This window comes from Canis aureus, chromosome 3 (assembly GCF_053574225.1).
Source record: "Canis aureus isolate CA01 chromosome 3, VMU_Caureus_v.1.0, whole genome shotgun sequence".
Classification (NCBI taxonomy): domain Eukaryota; kingdom Metazoa; phylum Chordata; class Mammalia; order Carnivora; family Canidae; genus Canis; species Canis aureus.
Genome location: NC_135613.1, coordinates 48800782 through 48823739, shown reverse-complemented (window position 1 = coordinate 48823739; position 22958 = coordinate 48800782). Strand labels below are relative to the sequence as shown.

Genomic DNA, 22958 nt, shown 5'->3' with positions numbered 1-22958 from the left:
CTAAGAGTTACTTTAAGGATAATGAAGTTAGACGTATAAAGTTCTTATATTAGCATTATGTCTAACACATGGTAAACATTGAATGTTAATGGCCATTATTACTGCTGTTATTATTACATTTTCAAAAATAATTAGATTAGCAGTATTGGGCATTTAGCTTAGGAATGATCCAAATAATTCATCAGTATCTATCAACGGGGTTAGAATACTAGTTTTGTGTATCAAAACTTGTGGGGTATCACTAATAGCTTATTAATAGTAAGGTGTTAGAATTTATGAATGACTTATTCTTCAAATAAACTAGAGTAGGTCTTACTAGGAATCCACAGAGCCCAGGATAAGCCCATGAGGTTATGTTGCTTATGTATGTCATGTGTATCTTGGTGAAAAAGGGTCCAGTAAGTGCTATTAAATAATGCCACACATAAAAACTGAATTTCAGGAACATGGAAAAATTACATATAAAAATCAAATCACTAAAAAGCTAATGGCAAACTAAATAGAGTATCAGCTAGTGCCCAGGGATAAAAAATTTTTTCCTGATTTAAATTAAAATCTTTCTGATCTCCAAGGAAAAGTTCCAAATCTTTATTGTATAAAGAATGTAAACTTCTGGGGGATCCCTGGGTGGCTCAGTGATTTAGTGCCTGCCTTTGGCCCAGAGCGTGATCCTGGAGTCCCGGGATCGAGTCCCACATCGGGCTCCCTGCATGGACTTCTCCTTCTGCCTGAGTCTCTGCCTGCCTCTCTCTCTCTCTCTTATGAATAAATAAATAAAATCTTTAAAAAAAAATAAACTTCTTAAAATACAGAGAAAAACAGAATGTGGAAATATTTCTTATAAAATAATGTATAATATAAAGAACTTAGACTAATTTTAAGAATATTATCAATTAGATAAATGAGAAAAAGACCTGAATGATTTGTTCATCAATACTTTGAAAATTTCTGTGCTAGGTATTAGTATTTCAGTGGTAAACAGAAGAAACATGGTTTCTGCCCTCCTGTAGCTCTTGTCTGTAAAGAAGGCACATGTTAAACATAGACTATTTATAATCATGTGCTAACTGCTATGAAGGAAAAGTTGCTAATAGGAAATGCCAGTAATAAACATGGGAACTTAGCATCATTAATAATTTTTAAATGTAAATAAAAACACCCATATATCATTAGATACTAATTTAACAATAATTTGAAAAAACACAATCCATTGTTGGAAAGCCTATGTCAAAACAGATACCTTGATATATTGCCAATGATACAAATTGACAGCATCCTTCTGAAGGGTAAAGTGGCCATATCTGTCAAAGCTTTTAAAACATTGATGCTGTTTAACTGCATGATCACACCTCATAATTTATCCTAAGGAAATCATTTCAAAGGTAAAAAAAATAAATTTATATACAAAGACTTCAATATTTATAATCAGAAATCTAGTTTGAGATTAGATTCACTCCCTGCATATTTTCTGGTCTCTAAGAACTCTGATCTCTCCAAGTCTATGTAATAGCTTTATGGCAAGCATTTTTTGGGGGGGGGGGGATAAAGCTATAAATTGTACTCATAATTTTATTTTTCTTTAAAGATTTTATTTATTTATTCATGAGAGAGAGAGAGAGAGAGAGAGAGAGAGGCAGAGACACAGGCAGAGGGAGAAGCAGGCTCCATGCAGCGAGCTCGATGCGGGGCTCGATTCCAGGACTCCAGGATCACGCCCTGGGCTGAAGGCTGGCACTAAACCGCTGAGCCACCCAGGGATCCCCTGTACTCCTAATTTTAGTGACAATATAAACTACACAAGAAGTTAATACTTGGAGTGTAACAAGGAAAAGTAAAATAATTTGTGCTAGCTGATAGAATTGTGGGTAAAATTCTGTTTTCAAATGAAGTTTTAGTTGTATTTGATTTCAACTTTAAAATAATGCTTGTCAAAAAAATAAAATAAAATAATGCTTGTCCTCTCTTTCAGGTCTTTTTGCCTGGCTTCTTGTCCAGCAATCTTTATTATAAGTATTTGAATGACCTCATCCATTCGGTTCGAGGAGATGAATTTCTGGGGGGAAATGTTTCACTGATTGCTCATGGCTCTGCTGGCCCTCCTGATGATTCTCACCCAGGTGGTTCCGACATCTCGGCCTCTCAGGTATCGACCAGTTAGCCTCTGCCATGCAGGAGAAAGGTCTACAGATCCTTTCCTTCAAGTATCAGTAACAGATTCTGTTTGGAAGTTTTCATTGTAGGAGAAGAAACAAAGAAAATAAATTTGGCCTACTTACTATATGCTTTAATCAAAATATCTGTGATGATATAATAGTATATTGTAAGGTATTGTGCTGTTTCATTCAGGCCATTATTCTGCTTGACACTCCAGCTGTGCTTTCAATAATCAAGTTATATGACATGCATTTATAGCCTCTGAAGAGCTCTTTGTGTAATTATTTGAGAAATTTTAGTAACTACATTTGGGAGCTTTATAGAATAATTCCCCCTCTGCTTTTTTAAGGATTTATTTATTTATTTCTTAGAGCATGAGCACAAGTGGGAAGGATAGGCTGAGGGAGAGAGAACCCCAAGCAGACTCCACACAGAGTGGAGCATACTGGATCTTACTTTCCTGAGATCACAACCTGAGCCGAAACCAAGAGGCAGGTACTTAACCAGCTGTACCACCCAGGCACCCCTAGAATAATTCTTAATAATTCTTTCTTAATATTGTATTAAATCAAAGAGCTTTTGGTTTCATTTTGAACTGTAGTGCCATTGTACATTTCCTTAATCTTTTGTGTCTTTTTGGAGTGCTTTCATGTATCAAACCTTATCTGATGCTCCCCAAAACTGAGTGAAATGTCCCCAAGAGAAGAGATCTGAGGAAGTATTAAGAAGTTAACTAATTTTATTAAAGTCACACAGTAAATGTAGAGCCAGAACATAATCCCTGTCTAGTGTTCTTCCCCATAATGTAGCATAATTATTTTCCCATCACACTGTTGACATGTAAATAAATAATACTTGAGTTTTTTTGACACGGAGCCTTATAAATTTTCTTAATTTATAAGACAGTACTATTTATTATCATCAACAAGACTCCGTACATTTTCCTCCTATTTAGATTAGATAGGAGGTGACCTGCTGAATGTGGTTGACTTTTGTTTTTTGATATAGGCTAGAACGTTTTGTTGTTTTTTAAGCACTCAAAAGGTCTAGATGCTAACCATAAATACAGTTTTACATTTTTGGTTGAAGTATAATATACAGAAAACTCTATATAACATAACTATATATAGCTTGAAGAATTTTCATAAACAGACTTAACCTGTATATCCAGCATCCAGATCAAGAAATATTATATTGGGATCCCTGGGTGGCACAGCGGTTTAGCACATGCCTTTGGCCCAGGGCGCGATCCTGGAGACCCGGGATCGAATCCCACGTCAGGCTCCCGGTGCATGGAGCCTGCTTCTCCCTCTGCCTGTGTCTCTGCCTCTCTCTCTCTCTCTCTCTGTGTGACTATCATAAATAAATAAAAATAAAAAAAAAAGAAATATTATATTACCAGTATATCCTGAACTCTCTTTGCCCTCTAATAGTCACTGTCCTCCTGCCAAGATAGCTACCATCCTGACTTTTGATGGTTTAATGTTACCTGTTGAGTTATATAATTGAAATCATTCTGAATATGCTTTTCCCTTTCTTTTTTAGTACACCTTTATTAAGATCTAATTCACATACCATACAGTTCACCCATTTATGTTACATAATTCAGTGGTTTTAGTACATTCATAGAGTTGCTTAACTGTTACCACAGCCAATTTAAAAAGTTTTTTACCTAAGGAAGAAACTGTGTCCTTTAACTAATACCCTCCAAATCCACCATTCCTCCAGCCCTAGGCGGCTGCTAATCTTACTGTCTCTATAGACTTGCCTATTCTGAACATTTCATATAATTGGAACCATACGATGTGTGGTCTTTTGCGACAGGCTTCTTTCACTTAGCATACTGTTTTCAAGGTTCATCCATGTTTAGCATATATCAGAACTTTATTCCTTTTTTTGTTGTTTTTTGTTGTTGGTTTTTTAAAAGATCTTTCATTTGAGAGAGAGAGAGAGAGAGCATGAGCCAGGGGGAGGGACAGAGAGAGAGAGAGGGAGAAGCAGACTCCCCCTGAGCAGGGAGCCCAAAGCAGGGCCTGATCTAGGACCCTGAGATCATGACTTGAGCCAAAATCAAGAGTCAGTTGCCCAACCGACTGAGCCACCCAGGCTCCCCAGAACTTTATTCCTTTTTATGGCCAAGTATTCCATTGTACAAACATATCACATCTTGTTTATGCATCAGTTGAGGGACATTTGGGTTGATTCTCTCTTTTGGCTATTACGAATAATGCTCCTGTACAAGTTTTTGTGTGGATATAGATTTTCATTTCTCTTGTGTATATATCTAGAAGTAGAATTGTTAGGTCAAATGATAACTGTTTAACTCTGTCTTAATTACTCCTGCTTGGGTAACAAGTGTTGAAGTCAAGAAGGAAGCAGGAGTCTTCCAACTTAGTTCTTTTTTAAGATTGTTTTGACTTTTTGAGGTCTCTTGAGTTTTCAGATGCATTTAAAGATCAGTTTGTCAGCTTCTCTGAAGACACCAGCCAGGATTCTGATACAGAGTGCATTGACTCCCTAAATCAGATTGGGATATATTGCCATCTTAACGGTATTAAATATTCTGACCCATGAACATAGGATGCCTTTAATTTTATTCAGATCTTTAATTTCTTCCAGTAGCATTTTGTGGTTTTCAAGTGTCCGTTTTGTATTTCTTCAATTTATTCTAAGTATTTTATTTTTAAAAAGAGATAAATAGATAAATATTTTATTCTTTTTGGTGCTATTATAAATGGAATTTTTTTCTTGTGCTCGTATTTTCATTGTAAGTGGATATAGTTTTTTTTAATTAAAGAAAAATTCACCTAACATAAAGTTAACTGTTATAAAGTCTCTAATTCAGTGACATTTAGTATATTCACAGTGTAGTGCAACCATTACCACTGTCTGGTTCCAGACTTTTTCATCATCCCAAATGGAAACCTCGCAAATGGAACATTAACAATCACTCCCCATGCCCACCTGTGTGTTCTTCTGAGTTTTAGGCCTTTGATCCATTTTGAATTAGTTTGCATGTTGTTTGAACTAAGGTCCAACTTTTTTTTTTTTGCATGTGAATATCTAGTTGTCCCAAACCATTTATAGAGAAAGTTACTGCAGCTTTGTAAATTTGAATATCAGGAGCTGTGTGTCCTCCAGCTTTTTTTCAGTTGTAAGATTATTTTGGCTATTCTGGGTCCCTTGAAATTGCATACAAATTTTAGGATTGAATTTACGTTGTATCTGTAGATTCCTTGGGATATATTGCCATTTTGACAATATTAAGTCATCTTTCAGTCCATGAACAATGGGATGTTATCCCATTTATTTAAGCTATCTTTAATTTCTTTCATTGTTGTTTTGTAGGTTTCAGTGTACAAGTCTTATACCTACTCAGGGTCATTTTTTCCTGAGTATTTCATTCTTCTTGATGCTATTATAAATAGAATTATTTTCTTAATTTCATATTCTTATTCTTCATTGGTAATGCATAGAAGTACAACTTTGTGTTGATCTTGTACTTCAGCTTTTACTAAATTCATTTGTTAACTCTAATAGTTTTCTTGTGGATTCTTTAGGATTTTCTATATATAAGATCATGTCATCTGCTAATAGAAATAGTTTTCTTCTTCCTGTCCACTTTGAATGCCTTTTATTTCTTTGTGTTGCCTGATAGCTTGGGCTAAAACTTGCAGTATGGTGTTGAATGGAAGTGGTGAAAGTGAGCATCTTTGTTTTATTCCTGACCTCATGAAGAAAGCTTTCAGTTTTGTTTTGTTGTATTTTGTTTTACAATTATTTATTTATTCATGAGAGACGCAGAGAGAGAGGGCAGAGACACAGGCAGAGGGAGAAGCAGGCTCCTCACAGGGGGTTCAGTGTGTGGGTCTCGATCCCCAGACCCGGGGTCACACCCTGAGGCAGATGCTCAAGCACTGAGCCACCCAGGCGTCCCCTGAGTTTTTCATCTTTTAATATGTTAGGTATGGATGGATTTTTCATAAATGCTTTTTATCAAGCTATTTCCCACTATTTCTAATTTTTTTTTTTTTATCATGAAATGGTGTTGGATTTTGTCAAAAATTTTCTGTATCGATTGAGATGGTCATGTGGGTTTTGGTTTTTACTCAGTTGATATGGTGTAGTACTTTAATCGATTATCAGATGTTAAACCAACCTTTCATTTCTGGGATAAATCTCACCTGATCATGGTATATAATTATTTTTATATGTTGCTGGGTTTGTTTGCTAATGTTTTGTTAGGATTTTGCATCTATACTTAGAAGAAATATTGATCTTTAGTTTTCTTTTCTTGTGATGTCTGGTTTGGTATCTCAGTTAACAGTAGCCTCAAAGAACTATTCTACCTTCTTTATGCTGGTGCCTCTTTCTTTTTAATTATTTACCGTTGGCACGTAAAGAGACCCCCACACACACACTGTAGATGAGAGTGTGTTCTATAAGCGTCCAATTTTTATTTTATTAATTTAACCTATACCTTATCATGGACATTAAGCATGTTCTCATCTTTTGTTATTTTAAACAATGCTACAGTGAATAATAATCTTATATATTAGTCATTTTGTGGAACTGCATCTGTCTGTAATTGAATTTTTAGAAGTAGAGTATCTGGGAAAACCCATGGCTCTGGTATTTCGTAGAAATATCAATTCTGACTTGCTTTTTTTGTGGGATGAGGAGTGGGAGATGACATGCTAGAGGGGAACTTACTACGCTCATCTAGCTTGTCATTTTAGAAAGTTTTCTTTACTTTCTCTTTTGTCACATGGCCTCATGTGACTCTATAAAAGTTAGCTAAGCTGTATATGCCTGGGTGGATGGCAGTCTTGCACATTTGGGAATGTAATGCCTTTGAGGATACCACATTTGTTGGAACTTAGATCATTAAGAAAACAAACATATGGCATTAAATGCATATATTGTATATTGTAATACTGTGCTTTCCTCCCATGGTTATATTTTGAGGTTACATTTTAGAATCATTGCTGTTCAGCATCTCTGTAATGATAGGGTTGAATGAGAATTACGTATATTTCAAATACTGAAGATTTTGTACAAATCTGTCATTTTCCAAACCCAGGACTTTTTGATTCCCAAATAACAGACTATTAATTTTACAATTTCTGTTGTAGTCCAGTATGAAAAAAGCCAGTGTTAAAATTCTGAAAAATTTTGATGAAGCGATAATTGTGGATGCTGCAAGTCTGGATCCAGAATCTTTGTATCAGCGGACGTATGCAGGGTAAGCTTAACTAACGTCTAGGATTTTTACAGGTCTGCTGAATTTTGCATCTTTTATTTATTTACTTATTTTTAAGATTCTTATTCATTTGAGCGAGAGCGCGTGCACAAGCAGGGAGAGGAACAGACGGAGAGGGAGCAACAGACTCCTCGCTGAGCAGGGAGCCCAATGTGGGGCTCAGTCCCAGGACCCTGGGATCATGATCTGAACCAAAAGCAGATGCCCAACCATCTGAGCCACCCAGGCAACCTGCATCTTATATTTTTTAATTTAAAATTTAAAACATGTTTTTTTTTTTAAAAAAAAAACATGTTTTTAATCTACTGTTATATACCCAGCACTACTATATATCATATCCAGTAGACCACAATTAAGAGTGGAAGCTCAGGAGTGACTTTTGGGTTTTAATCTTGTCTCAACCACTTATTAGCAAACTACTCAACCTCTGTGTCTGTTTTTTAATCTCCAAAATGAAGATGGTATTACTACTTCATTGGGTTACTTAGGGGATTAAATGAGGTACATAAAAAGCATTCCAAACCTTTCCAGGTATCTAGTAAACACTCCATAAATACCATTACCATCATCAGTCCACCACACTGTACAAGGCTGAGTTATGTCATGTTTATATATGTTGTAGGTTGTATCTCTTGCATATGTCATTTGGTTCATATGTTAGCTATTTCAAAGTCTCTATCTTTAAAAGCAAAACTAAAAGTACAAAGATGCCAGCACCATTTTTTATGGACTATATAACTAATACTTGAAAATGGAATAAAGTTATTTCTCTATATTTAAGAATTGGGTTTATCCTATTACAAAAAGACATCAGTCAGTTCATAGCATATGCCACTTGCCAACCTTTACCACAGATCAAATCATAAAATCACTTCCTCTTCCCTAAAGATGGCTGATGAACCTATAAACCTGTGTAACTTCTTGATTACCGTACCCAACCCCAACCCCAGTCCTGATAACACCATAAAAAAGTGATTTCAACATGTTTAGCTAATTGATTTTATCAGAAAGTAGCAGTGATACTTTGGGAGACCAAGGAATCCTGAAAAGTACTCAGGTATAAATAAAGGGCTGTTTGACCACACTGCCTTTAGGAAGCCACTTCAGCTGAGTCAGTGTTGTAATTTGTAATCTTTATCTTTTCTTTTAGGAAATGGTGGACAATAAGCATAAATTATTTAATTACAAAGATTATATTTATTAGGGGATGGTTGGTTCATTTACTTAAAACCTAACTTAAGACAATCTGTCAGTTCCAAGATCGTTTACTTCTGTAAGTTCTTTGTGTGTGTAAATTAAATATATTTTAACAAATAATGTGTAAAATGGGTCAGAAGTAGAGAAATAATGACTTTTCTTCATCTTTAAAGATAGTTCTCAATGTTTGTTTTGGCATCTTCCTGAAATTTTTCTCAAGGCAGACAAAATTGTATCTATCAGTGTATTGCAACCACATGTGAAATGATGGCCTACTAGGAGCAATAGCCCTAAAATAAGACCCACTGTGCCCGAGGTGAAATAATATATGGGCATACAGAGTTGTGTTTTTTTTTTAACCTACTTTTAATTACAAATACATTAATCTCTTATAAAAATTGATAGATAAGGCTAATGTCCCCTTTGGTCACACATCAATGCTCATTCTTTCCCTTTCCTACTCAGGATAATCACTGATATAGTATGTATTTTTGTTTGCTTATTTTTATGTAATTGATATCACACTGTATTCAGTATCTTGTGCTTTTCTTTGCAGTGAGTTTTGGAGATTTTTCTTTGCTAGTCTATACTGATTTACCTCATTTTAACCATGTTGTAGCATTCCCTGTATAATACTAATTATAGCTCATAACCGTGGCCACTATTTAGCCCTTTTGGTATTGATGAGTATTTAAGTTGTTTGCAATTCTTCACTATTATAAACAGTATAGCAAAAGATTTCCTTTTATATACTTCTTGTACCAAGAAGCAGATTTTAAATTTTAATAGATCTTACCAACTTACCTTTAAAAGTATCTATATATTATGCATTCTTATCCCTCATTAATATAGATACTAATTTTCTCCACATCTTTATATTGATAGTAAGTAACATTACATGTTTGTTTGTTTGTTTGTTTGTTTTTACCAATCTGGACTACTACTCATGAGATTAAGTTTCTTTTGGCATTTTATTCAGTTTTTTCTTCTATGAATTGACTGTTTGTCTCCTTTTTACGTTTTTCTGTTGGATGATTTCTTAGTGACTTGGTAGGATTCTGTATTTTTTTAATATTATTAATTAGTAATGTCTCTTAAGATCTTTTACTGTGTTCTTTGCCTTTTAACTTTGTTTTATATTATTATAGCTTTATAGCAAATGTAATTATCACATATAATTACTCCAGCTTTATAATACATATTTTGATCCAGGGCAAGTTCCTACCTTTTTATCTCTTTTACAAACCTATCTTGGCTGTTCTTATACTTTTTCTCTTTTGTGTATAAATTTTAGAATTGTGAGATATGTCTTTATCCATCATGTTTCATAAACCTTTTTTGGGATTTTGAATGAAATTACATTGAATTAAAGATTTTGTTTTCATTGGGGGACTTTCTATTTGAAATAAGCTTTGCTCTGAATAACATGAGCTAGCTATAAATTGTATTTTTAGCTTTCTGGATTTAGATAAGATGCTTAAGAATGGAATTTTTCTTTTCTTAATTTAAAATTGTTTGTTAGAAATCATGTTCTACTTTTTGTACTTATTTAGGAAGATGACATTTGGAAGAGTAAGTGACTTGGGGCAGTTCATCCGAGAATCTGAGCCTGAACCTGATGTAAAGAAATCAAAAGGTTTGTGGTGTAAAATTTTATACTCTGCATAAGGCCTTCACTTATGTTAGTCATTGACTGTAAATGAAGGGTCACTTAAGATTTAAACAGTTTATTTTATGAAATAACTGCTTTACCTCTCACCTTATGTTTCTATCACAACTGATTCCAAAGGCTGTGTGTAGTTGCATCTCTGTGCAGTCTTTCTGAATGAAAGTTTGTGAAGTTGCATTACCATTATAGAAAGCACATCTTTATGTAAGGATGACCTTTTTATTTAAAATGGTGAATACCCAGTCCAGCTTGGACTTAATGTTTATTTTGAGCCCCTTTAGTTCGTTAAATTTCCTCTAATTTATTGAAAGTTATTATGAAATATTTGTGAAAAATATTAGTAGATTGAAATTCAAATCCTTTGTTTAACCAGCAGGAGAGTGCTCACTCAACTGTAAGAGTTAAACACAGAAATCTTTTTTGACAAGAACATTATTTGTGACTGATTTCAGCTTCCAAACAATTGGTCGACACAGGAAGATTTTTGGAAACCAATGTGGAGTGCTCGCTTCGGCAGCTCATATACTAAAATTGGAAACCAATGTGGATCCATTCACTTATGATCTAGAAATTTTTCAGTGTGATTGGATTGACACTATTGTCTTGAGTAAAAGATACTAACTTTTTTAAGAAGAAAATGTTCGAGGGGTGCCTGGGTGGCTCAGTTAAGTGTCTGCCTTCCACTCAGGTCATGATCCCAGGGTCCTGGGATCAGATCACCCCATGTTGGGTTCCCTGCTCAGTGGGGAGTATGCTTCTCCCTCTCCCTCTACTTGTGTGATCGCTTGCTCTCTCTCTCTCGCTCTCTCTCTTGCTCTCTCTCAAATAAATAAAACCTTTAAAAAACACTTTTTAAAAAAGAAAATGCTCCATCTTGGTAAGTGTGTTTAAATTAAGAGGTATTGTTAATCTTTATTGGATTTAATAGGACTCCATTCCTGTTATGTGTATTTAAAAAATTTTTTAAAGTAAACTCTACCTGGGCTTAAAATCATGACCCTAAGAATAAGAGTCGCATGCTCCTCTACTGACTGAGCTAGCCAGGTGCCCCATATTATGTTTATTTTTTAATGCAACTGTTCGAGTAGTGAATCACACCACTTTATGTTGATGAGTAGCCTACTTTTGGGTCAGATATACATTGACAGAATAAGCTAAAGATGCAGCAATTGTTGAAATAATTTAGACCAAAAAGGGACCTGTTACCTATTTCACCTTATATTGCCAAAGAAGTCTGAAGAACATGATCGGGAAAAGTTTACAGACTGAAAGAACATTTAGTAATAGGTTTTTAGTGCCTCTGTGTACTCATACTCACTGGGCTGGTTAGAAGATAGAGATCCTGTCATTAAGCTTAGAGTCTAGTAGTGTCTTTTATTGGGTGAAACATGAATACAAGGAAGAGGTTACTAGTAGCCTTGGAGCAAAAGTACTAAACAGCCTTTGTAGGGTATTGGCCAAGAAGGGCTCCACGTTGTCCTCAGGTAGCTTCTGTCAGTGAGGATAATGGCATCTCCAGTATTAAGAGAATCTCTGCACTCATTAATTTTTTTAAAAAGCTGGTCTGTCTTCTCTGATATTTCATGAAGAAGTGCTACTACTAAAGTATAGATATTGAGTGCTTGCAGGATTTTTTTTTTTTTTTAATACAGGAGTCAAGATATGTAGTTAGTAGCTACATAAAAAACTTTTTTTCCAAACACTATCTTTGCTCATTTTGTTTATTTAATCTCTTCATATTTTTCATTTATTCATTCTAAAATATGAGTGCCTGCTCTTTGCATCTGCAGTTCTAGATTCTGAGAAGAAAATGAAATTTCCAGCCCTTGTGGAGCTCACAGTATTGTGGAAGAGACAGTAAACAGATAAATATTGTGTGTGTGTGTGTGTGTGTGTGTGTGTGTGTGTGTGTATGTATATGTTTATATATATATAAACATAAGAATAGTGGAGAGTTCTATCTTAAAGTGGTTGTGAGGGGTGCCTGGGTGGCTCATTTGGTTAGCATCTGACTCTTGATTTTGGCTCAGGTCATGATCTCAAGATCAAACCCCACATTGGGCTCTGTACTCAACGTGGAATCTGTTAGGATTCTCTCCCTTTCCCTCTCCCCCACCCCCTCCCTGCTCACACTCTTGCACTCGCACTCTCTCTCTCTTTCTCTCTCCCCCTAAAATAAATAAATACACAAAATCTTTAAAAGACAAAAATAAAAGTGGTTTTCAGGAGGAACACCTGGTTGACTCAGTCAATTAAGCATCTGACTCTTGATCTCAGCCAGGTCTCGATCTCAAGGTTGTGAGTTCAAGCCTCGTGTTGGGCTCCATGCTGGGTATCAAGCCTACTTATATATGAAAAAATTTTTAAAAAGTGGTTGTCAGGAAAGGTCTCACTGAGAAAGTAGCATTTTGAGTAGAGACCTGAGCAAAATGGGGGAGTGAGCCCTGGCGTATCTGCAGGAAGAGCATTCTTGGCAGAAGGAACAGGAACGATCCCTGAAGCTTAAGAGCCCAGCATGATCAAGCCACAGCAAGACCAGTGTGACTGAAGAGGAGTGAGCAAAGGGATGCATGGTAGAAGGCAAGTAAGGTGGGAGGAGTTATCACAGACCATGATAGGAAGTTGAAAGTGTTGGAAGTTGGAACAAGGGAGTAGCATAATGTGATTAATGTTTTAAAGGTGTGGCTTTGGTGACCCTTTGGAAAATAAGATGTAGGGATTTAAGAGGAGAAGCAAGGAAACAGCATTCTTGCCATGGTCTCAGTAAAGAATGATAATAATGGTTGTGAATTAGATAATGGAGGAATGGTCAGACTTGGGTTGTGTTTGAAGGTAGAGGCAACAGGATTATATATCTACCAGCAAACTCATCCATCAAGTTACTTGGATTATTAATGTAATCGAGACATGCTTATATAAAGTAATAGTAGTTTCTGCAGTTTGAGTAAATGCATCCGTATATCCCAGTGCTTCCTTTAGCTGTCCACACGTCTTTTTTTTTTTTTTTTTTTTTTTAAGATTTTATTTATTTATTTATAGACAGAGAGAGACAGAGGGAGAAGCAGGCTCCATGCAGGGAGCCCAACGTGGGACTCGATCCCAGGACTCCAGGATCACACCCCCGGCTGCAGGCGGCACCAAACCACTGTGCCACCGGGGCTGCCCCACACGTCTTTAAATCACATATTTTTGTGGGAAGTAAATGACCTAATGTAGGAGTTAGCAAATTTTATTCATTACTCAGAGATGACGCTATCTATTAAGGATACTAAGAAGTTTTAATACTCAGAGTTTATTTTAATCTAACTTCATCCCTCTTTTATGACCCTGCCTTGGTAAGCCTGTCAGGGTCATTATTCTATAACATGCCCAACCTTCTGGATTTTCCTGGTTGTACTGTTCAGCTTGTTCCTTTCTCACTGTGTTTCTTGTAAACTGGGAGTTGTTACCTAAAGTCTTGATGTGAGTTATACCTTTTGGTTAGAATATATCATAAGTGATCTATGTATGTTGTTTTTAGAAGAATATACATATACATTTCCTGGAAAGATACACAAAGCAGATCATATAGTTTAAGGATGAGAAGAGGGAGATGCCTTTTACTTTTCCTCTACCTTTTGAATTTTCTTACCCTATGTGCTTTATTGCTTAATTACCTGCCTATCTCTTTTCCCATAGCTTTGGATCACCTCTCTGCTGTGACCTAGGAATGTTCCCTGCCTCTACAACTTTGTCTTGAACCACTCTCTGCTTCATGGACTAGACTCTAATTAGAATCTCCTTTATTCTTTTTTTTGAGGTCCCTTCTCTGTTAGGGCCTTTCCACTTGCTGTTCTCCCTGCCATGGCTTTCATGTGCTCCTTCTCATGGCAAGTAGTCTCTCATCAAAAGAGAAAATATTTTTTTAAGATCTTATTTATTTATTTATTTGAGAGAGAGAGACAGCATGCAGGAGCAGTGGGGAAGGGCAAAGGAAGAGGGATACAGGAAGACCCTGCACTGAGCAAGGAGCCTGACATGGGGCTCAGTCCTAGGACCCTGAGATCATGACCTGAGCTGAAGGAGGACGCTTAACCAACTGAGCCACCCGGGTGCCCCACAACTATTCTCTCTTCAGAGAGGACTTCCTAGCCTACATGATCTCAGCTCATCTGTACCTCTAACATACCATTTTTTTTATTACTGTCTGATATTATCTTACTGATTTATTCACATACTTGTTTATAGTCTGTTTCTCTTCCATGAGTATAATATCACATCTCTGAGAGCAGGGATTTTATCTATCTTATTTGGCACTATATTCCCTGATTCTAAAATTATGCCTGCCACATGATAAGCGTTCATTAAATATTTGTTGATTTAATTAATTTATCTAGAGGAATTTCTGCAGAGATTATATATAGATGGTAAGATTGTGGATATTTAAGAAAAGTATTGTTTTTTAGACTGACACAGACACTAAGATTTTTTATCCAGATTACTTTATTCTTCTGAGGATACTCACAGAACCCCGAAGCCTTCTCAGATCCCAAATAATGGAGATTTCTAGTAACCTCTGTGGATATTACCTCCTTATTCTACAAATGAAGTAGTTGAGGATCCGAGAAATTTTAACTTGTTAGAGGATCACACAGCAGATGAATAACACTCTCAGGACTTTGGCTCAGACACCATTGTGACAATTCAGCTCTACTTTCTCACCTTCCCTGCTGAGGGTAGCTGCAAGAATGTTCATCATTTACTAATCTATAGTTTCAATTTGGGTTTTGAAATACTGATACAGCATAGAGGAAAGAGTTGAGTTTTGAGAAGGGTATATCAGAGGCTTCTGAGAGTATGAGAACTTTGCTTTCAGGGCAAGAAAAGTAACTTTAAAAGTGACATTCACAGGTGCTTGGGTGGCTCAGTTGTTTAAGCATCTGATTCTTGATTTTGGCTCAGGTCATGATCTCAGGATTGTGAGATCAAGCCCTGAGTTGGGCTCCATGCTCAGTAGGGAGTCTGCTAGAGATTCTCTCTCACTCACCCCCCACACCTCACCCCCGGTCTTATGCATGTGCACATGTTCTCTCTCTAAAATAAATAAATCTTTAAAAAAAAAAAAGTTGCATTCAAATCATCTAGGAGAAAGTATAACAAGGAATTGTAAAAGATGTGAGCATGTGGTCCCTGTAGTGACAGTCCCTAGTGCCTAGATGCAGTGGTTGATGAAACTGTACTTACATGGGAAAGCCCTTGCATTTCATATTAAGAAGCCTGGGTTCCTGTCATGTAAGCATCAGGGATTTTTTTTTTTTAAGATTATTTATTTATTTGAGACAGAACGTGCAAGTGAGATCATGAGTGAGAGAGAACACAAGAAGGGGAGAGGGGCAGAGAGAGGGATAAGCAGGCTACTGCTGAGCAGGGAGAGCCCACAAGGGGCTTGTTCCCAGGATCCTGGGATGGTGACCTGAGCTGAAGGCAGAATGCTTAACTGACTGAGCCACCCAGGTGCCCTTAGATTTTATTTTTAAGTAATCTCTTTACCTAACATGGGGCTCGAGCTTACAACCCCGAGATTAAGAGTCACACATTCCACTGACTGAGCCAGCCAGGTGCCCCATCATTAGTGATCTAAGCAGAGTACCAACTAGATGCATTTTTCTGGCAGTGATACAGGAATGAATTGGTATCAGAGAAACCAGTCAAGTAGTAGGAATAGCTAATAATGTAGATAGAAGAAGAGGACATGAAGGTAGGTAGTAGTAGCAGAAATTAAAAAGAAGGTCAGGGCAGCCTGGGTGGCCCAGTGGTTTAGTGCTGCCTTCAGCCCAGGACGTGATCCTGGAGACCTGGCATCGAGTCCACGTCAGGCTCCCTGTGTGGAGCCTGCTTCTCCCTCTGCTTGTGCTTCTGCCTCTCTGTGTGTGTGTGTCTGTCATGAGTGAATAAATAAAATCTTTTTTTTAAAAAAAAAAGGTCAGATTTTTAAGACTTCCAGGGAGGAATTCAAGAGACTGCATTCAAGGAGGAATTTGGTGACAGATTTCATATAAAGAATAAATGAGGGCAGCCCAGTGGCTCAGCAGTTTAGTGCCGCTGTCAGCCCAGGGCCTGATCCTGGAGACCTGGGATCGAGTCCCACGTCGGGCTCCCTGCATAGAGCCTGCTTCTTCCTCTGCCTGGGTCTCCACCTCTCTCTCTCTCTCTCTATCTCTCATGAATAAATAAATAAAATCTTTAAAAAAAAAATAAAAATATCTTTACAAAAAAAAAAAAGAATAAATGAGGAAGGTGGATTGAGTTTTCTAAAAAAAATTTTTTTTTTTTAATTTATGATAGTCACAGAGAGAGAGAGAGAGAGAGGCAGAGACATAGGCAGAGGGAGAAGCAGGCTCCATTCCCCGGGAGCCCGACATGGGATTCGATCCCGGGTCTCCAGGATCGCACCCTGGGCCAAAGGCAGGCACTAAACCACTGCGCCACCCAGGGTTCCCGGATTGAGTTTTCTAACCTGAGTTCTCTGGGTGAAAGTTTATGATACAAATTTTTAATAAAGGATTAAATTAATTTCTGGGATAGAGGATATAAGAAAAAGAGTAGGTAGGAACAGATGAGCTCAGTTTGGAACACATTAAGTTTGAGACAACTTAGGACAATTTGTAAGTATGAATTTAACACCCAAGACAAGTTTTTGATTATTTGCATTTTGAAGGAAGTTAAAACCACAGGATGGGATGAGGTAACCCAAAGAAAATATTGTTGAAGGAAAAAGAAGTTTGATATTAAAGGGGAGAGAGGACATACAGAAAGGAGTCAAACACGTGGCTATTCAGAAAGAGAGAATGTTGGGATCCCTGGGTGGCACAGCGGTTTGGCGCCTGCCTTTGGCCCAGGGCGCGATCCTGGAGACCCGGGATCGAATCCCACGTCGGGCTCCCGGTGCATGGAGCCTGCTTCTCCCTCTGCCTGTGTCTCTGCCTCTCTCTCTTTCTCTCTCTGTGACTATCATAAATAAATAAAAATTAAAAAAAAAAAAAAAAGAAAGAATGTTAAGCAATTAGGAAACTGTCAACAGTGTGACTCTTTGGGTAAGCCTGAAGAAAGAGCAGCACACTGGGCAGTTCAACGGCCATTTGCAACTTTAAGCAGAACGTGTAATGTTGTGGCCCCTATTGACTACTTACAAAATTTAACTAGATCAGTATTCAGACTGAGCTAATATTGAAAATTCTTAAGGGAAAGGATCTAGGTTTTGTCTCTTTCATAAATGCTATTTTTAGTTCTAATCCAGTCATTGAATTAATCAGGGTCTTGCCTAAGAAGTAATCTACCAACCATTTGATTTAAAGCAGAGTTAGGACAGGAGCCTATTTATGTTAATGGAAGGATAAGCTGTGTATTTCATTCATGGAAAAAGTGGTTAGCCTATGTCTTGATGATTCCTCAGCACCTGAGTACAGAAGTAGATAGGCTTTTGTGTATCTCCTAGGAGGTTGAGGTGTGCCATGGCTTGGATGGAGCTTGGCTATTTTTTTTTTCTTTTTCAGATTTTATTTATTATTCATGAGAGACACAGAGAAAGAGGCAGAGGGAGAAGCAGGCTCCCTCTGGGGAGCCTGATGTGGGATTCGATCCCAGGACCCCAGAATGACACCCTGATCCAAAGGCAGACGCTCAACCATTGAGCTACCTAGGCACCCCTGAACATGGCTATTTAAAACTCTGCTCTTACCCAGCTAATTTATACAAAGCAGAGATTGAGTGTGAAACAGCATAACTCTACTGGAAGCCCTTTTGTATAGGAGCTGGTATGAAAAGTTTGGATATATAGTAAGTGGATTGATATCTCCTGATGTATTACTAGATTCTTATCTAAGACTAAATTCTGGTCATAGTTTTCTTTTGCTCGCTTAATGTTTGCTGAAAATCTAACACTAGACAATAGAGAATAGAAGAAAAGTCTCGAACTCTCAAACAGCCTTTCAAGAGTCTTTTGTTTTTTTTGTTTTTTTTTTTTTAAATGTTTATTTATTTATTTTTTAATTTATGGTAGTCACAGAGAGAGAGAGAGAGAGGCAGAGACACAGGCAGAGGGAGAAGCAGGCTCCATGCACCGGGAGCCTGATGTGGGACTCGATCCCAGGTCTCCAGGATCGCGCCCTGAGCCAAAGGCAGGCGCCAAACCGCTGCGCCACCCAGGGATCCCTCAAGAGTCTTTTGAACCATGGTGTTTGCAAGTTAAATACTTATTAATGGAGATAATCAGTTTTGATTAATGGTAATATTCCTTAATATTTTAGATTTTTAGATGAGATTATAAAAAAGAATATCCATTTCTGAAGGTAGCTTTTGAATAAGAGCACTTTTTAAATGTAAAACTGCATGAAATCTACATTCTATTCTGGTTTTGTTTACTAGGATCTATGTTCTCACAAGCTATGAAGAAATGGGTGCAAGGAAATACTGATGAGGTAAATTCTACTTTTAGTGTAAAGAAATTCCTATTTCTTTGGAATAAAGAAATAGGCACCTTGTCTGAATAAGGTTTCAAGTTTTCTGTTTCTTTAGTTCCTATGTTTAAAGGGCATGGCACATTGCTCCCTTATCCAGGATGTAACAAGAAAGGGTGGTCCCTCTTTAACATCTGACAATTGCCTCGTGGGGGCAGTGCGGGATCTTTAGTACAGAGACTCTGGCCACTGAAAAATATGCATGCCTTAAAGTTTCCATCAATCAGCAGCATCATTAGAAACAAAAAGCTCAAATGTTTGCTGCTTCACTGTAAGTTTATAGAAGAGGATTGCTTTTTTACCAGTTAAGTACATTGAGAGATGTGAGTGGAAAAAGAAAAATTTTTGTTTTGCTCATCTAACATGAAAATAGTCATGTAGCTGACCCTAGAAGACAGTGAGTGAACAGCATGTTAGTGTAGCCACAGTGTGGTCCAAGTCCCTTCATATATGGAATGTGCTTCTTATCCAGATAAGTAGAAATGATATGCATATACACTTGTGTTTAGAGCGCTGATAGTGTAAGTCTTGATTTTTTTCTAATGAATTACCATTAGCAACAGTTTGAATTTTTTTTTTTTTTTTAAGGCCCAAGAAGAGCTAGCTTGGAAGATTGCTAAAATGATAGTCAGTGATGTTATGCAGCAGGCACAATATGATCAACCCTTAGAGAAGTCTACAAAGGTAAGGATGACTTGTGTTCTGATCTAGCTTATATAAAACTGAAAAATTCAATTCCAGATATATAAAAATAAAAAAGACATAAGGGAGACTCTTCTTCTGCCTTTGAAAGTTTAGCTGCTATAAAAACTACCCTTTTATTATGGACCACTAGAAAACTAGAAACTAAGTGAAACTACTATTTGCAGATCCTGGACAATAGTAAGCAAAGGTCTATAATCCTTAAAAGAAGGGTAACATTGATGTGATCCCTAACTCACTGCCCAAAAGCAGTTTCCAAAGTCCAGGGAGGTGAGACCCAAACATAGTTCATAGTGCTGCTGAATTAAGGAGTCATAAATCAAAGTTTGGATAATCCAAGGTGGCTAGAAGTCCTAGAGCAGGGTACCAGAAAAGGAACTTCACAGAAAGAAAGCTCCACAGTTTGTTTCTTTATAAGAGGTCCCTTGAAGTCCTTGGCCAAATAACGATCAATACATGTATTGGGTGAAACTGCATGGGGAGGGAAGAAAACTATCAGAAATTAGTAGGTTGAGCAATTACTGAAACATGGGTTTAGGACTAGGTGACACCCTGCTGGCCAGTGTGGACTGATCTTGTAACATATAAGACATTGGGTAGTGTCCTCAGAAACCTTATGCTTTACTGCTGAAGCTAAATTAGCCCTAGAGTAAAGCACCTTAACCAAGCTTAAAAGCAACTCTTGAAGGATCAGACTGCTCATTAAATAACAACTGCATGCCAGAACAAAGGCCAACTTCTTAAAAGCAACACAATGAGGTTTAGTACTCAACAGTATAAAAATGACAGTGTCTGCCATCCACTGCATTACTGGGTATACAAGGAAGCAGAAGAACTTGACCCATTATCAGGAGAAAACACACCATCTATAGAAACAACACTCTAAAAAATACTATAATACAAAAGAACTCAAAAATGGGGGAAAGGTAAGAAAGAATCCTGTGGGACAAATAGAAGACAAATAGCAAGATAGTAGGGTTAGATGAAATCATTCTAATCGCTACATTAAATGTAAATGGTCTAAATAGTCTAGTTAAAACAGAGATTGTCTGATTAGATAGATAATGGCAGAACCCACTGGATGCTCTCTGTAAGAAGCCCACTTTAAATATAAAGACTAAGCTAAAAATAAAAGGATGGAAAAGATATACCATACAGATGTTACCAAAAGTAAAACTTCAAAATGAGGAATATTACCAGGCAAAAAAGAAGGACATTTTATATGATAAAAAGTCAGTTCATCAAGAAGACATCATGAATTTTAAGTGTATGTGCATCCGATAGCAGAGCTTGAAAATGCACAAAGCAAAAACTGATAGTACTACAAGGAAAATACATAAATCCATAATGACTGTTGGAGATTTCAACAGCCCTATCTCAGTAATGGATAGAACAACACTATCAACCAACTTGACCTAAAGGACATTGACCTAAGGGAACAGTGTATTCAGCAGCAGCAGAGCGCACGTTCTTTTGGCCTACACATAGAACATTTACCAGATATACCATATTCTGGGCCATAAAACAGGTTTTATAAGGATTGAAATCATACAGCCTGTTTACTCACCACAAAGGAATTAAACAAGAAGTCAGCTAGAGAAGGAAATGTGGAAAATCTCCCAAGTATTTGGAAATTGAACAACAGACTTCTTAGTCTTCCATTGATTAAAGAAGAAATAAAAATGGAAGTTAGAAAATATTTTGGACTGGGATGCCTGGGTGGCTCAGTGGTTGAGTATGTGCCTTTGGCTCAGGGCATGATCCTGGGATCTAGTCCTGCCTCAGGTTCCCCACAGGGAGCGTGCTTTTCCCTCTGCCTATATATCTGCCTCTCTCTGTGTGTCCTCATAAGTAAATAAAATCATTAAAAAAAATTTTTTTGCACTGAACTAAAATGAAAATACAACAGAGTATTTGTGGAATACTGCTAAAGCAGTCCTTAGAAAGAAATTTATAGCATTAAATTGTTTATATTAGTCAAGAAAGAAGTTTTCAGTCATCTTAAACTTTTTCTTAAACCCAAAGAAAGCAGAAAGAAGGAAATAATGAAGATAAAAGAATACTGGGGGCACTTGGAGTGGCTTAGTCAGTTAAGCATCCAACTCTTGATCTCAGCTCAGGTCTTGATCTCGGGATCATGAGTTCGAGCTCTTTGTTGAGCTTTAAAAAAAAAAAAGGTGAATATCAATTACATAGATAATAGAGAAAAATCAAAAGCTGGCTCTTTAAAAAGACCAATTAAATTGATAAGCCTCTAGTGAGACTTCCAGAACAGATTAGATAAGAATTACCAATCCCAGGATTAAAAAGAAGGGACATCACTACAGATCCTAAAGTTATTAGAATGATAATAGTGGAATATTATGAACAACTTTATGCTAATAAATTCAACAACATGAATGAGATGGAGAAATTCCTTGAAATGCATAAATTACCAAAGCTTACTCTAGAAGAAATAAGTAACCTAAATAATACTGTATCTATTAAATTGAATTTGAGGAATTAATATCCAAAATATATATGGATAAATAATTTGAATTAAAAAAATGAGCAAAGGACCTGAAAAGACATTTTTCCAAAGACATTCCTAATGGCCAAAAGGTACATGAAAAAGTATTTAATATCATTAATCCTTAGGGAAGTGCAAATTATAACCACAGTTAGATATTACCTCATACCTGTTAAGATAACTGTTATCAAAAAAGATAAGCAATAACAAGTGTTAACAAGGATGTAAGAAAAAAAGAACCCTTGTTCACTGTTAGAATGTAAATTGAAATAGCCACTATGGAAAACAGTATATAGATTCCTCAAAGAATTAAAAATAGAACTACTGTATAGATCCAGCAATCCCACTTCTGGGTATATATTTGAAAGAAATGAAATTATTACCTCAAAAAGATACCTGCACCCCATGTTCATTGCATAATTTATAATAGCCAGGTGCTACATGGAAATAATCCAAGTGTCACAGTTAACTGGATCAAGAAAATTTAGCCATAAAAAACATGAAATCTTGCCATTTGTGACAATATGGGTGTACCTTGAGGACATAGGCTAAGTGAAATAAGTCACATTGACAAATACAGTATGATTTCACTTATATGTGGAATTTTAAAAAGTCGAATTCATAGAAACAGTGGGTAAAATAATAGTTGCCAAAGACTGGGGGTTAGGAGAAATGAAGAGGTATTGGTCAGAAGGTACAAATCTCCAGTTACAAGATGGATTAATTCCGGAGATCTCATACGCAGTGTGGTGACTGTAGTTAACAATATTGTATTATATACTTGAAAGTTGCTAATGGAGTAGATTTTAAGTATTCCTACTATTTTGTTAAAATGGTATTTATGTGAGGTGATAGATGTATTAACTAATCTGTAATAATCATTTCACAATATGTATGTATAGCTAATGATCACATTATATACCTTAAACTTATACAGTGTTATGTCAATCATAATAATAAAATTGGGGG

The 22958-nt window shown here is 36.6% G+C and overlaps 1 protein-coding gene across 5 annotated transcripts in view; it reads left to right on the top strand.

Annotated features, from left to right (window-relative positions):
* AKAP10 (A-kinase anchoring protein 10) overlaps positions 1-22958 on the top strand; it is an 85565-nt gene that overhangs the window by 54969 nt on the left and 7638 nt on the right. For 4 of the 5 annotated variants that reach the window (XM_077892480.1, XM_077892479.1, XM_077892481.1 and 1 more), the window contains 5 exons: positions 1970-2143; positions 7290-7399; positions 10168-10250; positions 18687-18739; positions 19367-19462. In XM_077892480.1, coding sequence (XP_077748606.1) covers positions 1970-2143; positions 7290-7399; positions 10168-10250; positions 18687-18739; positions 19367-19462 — 516 coding nt within the window. The remainder of the gene's footprint in view (positions 1-1969; positions 2144-7289; positions 7400-10167; positions 10251-18686; positions 18740-19366; positions 19463-22958) is intronic. The other variant, XM_077892482.1, reaches the window with a different exon arrangement.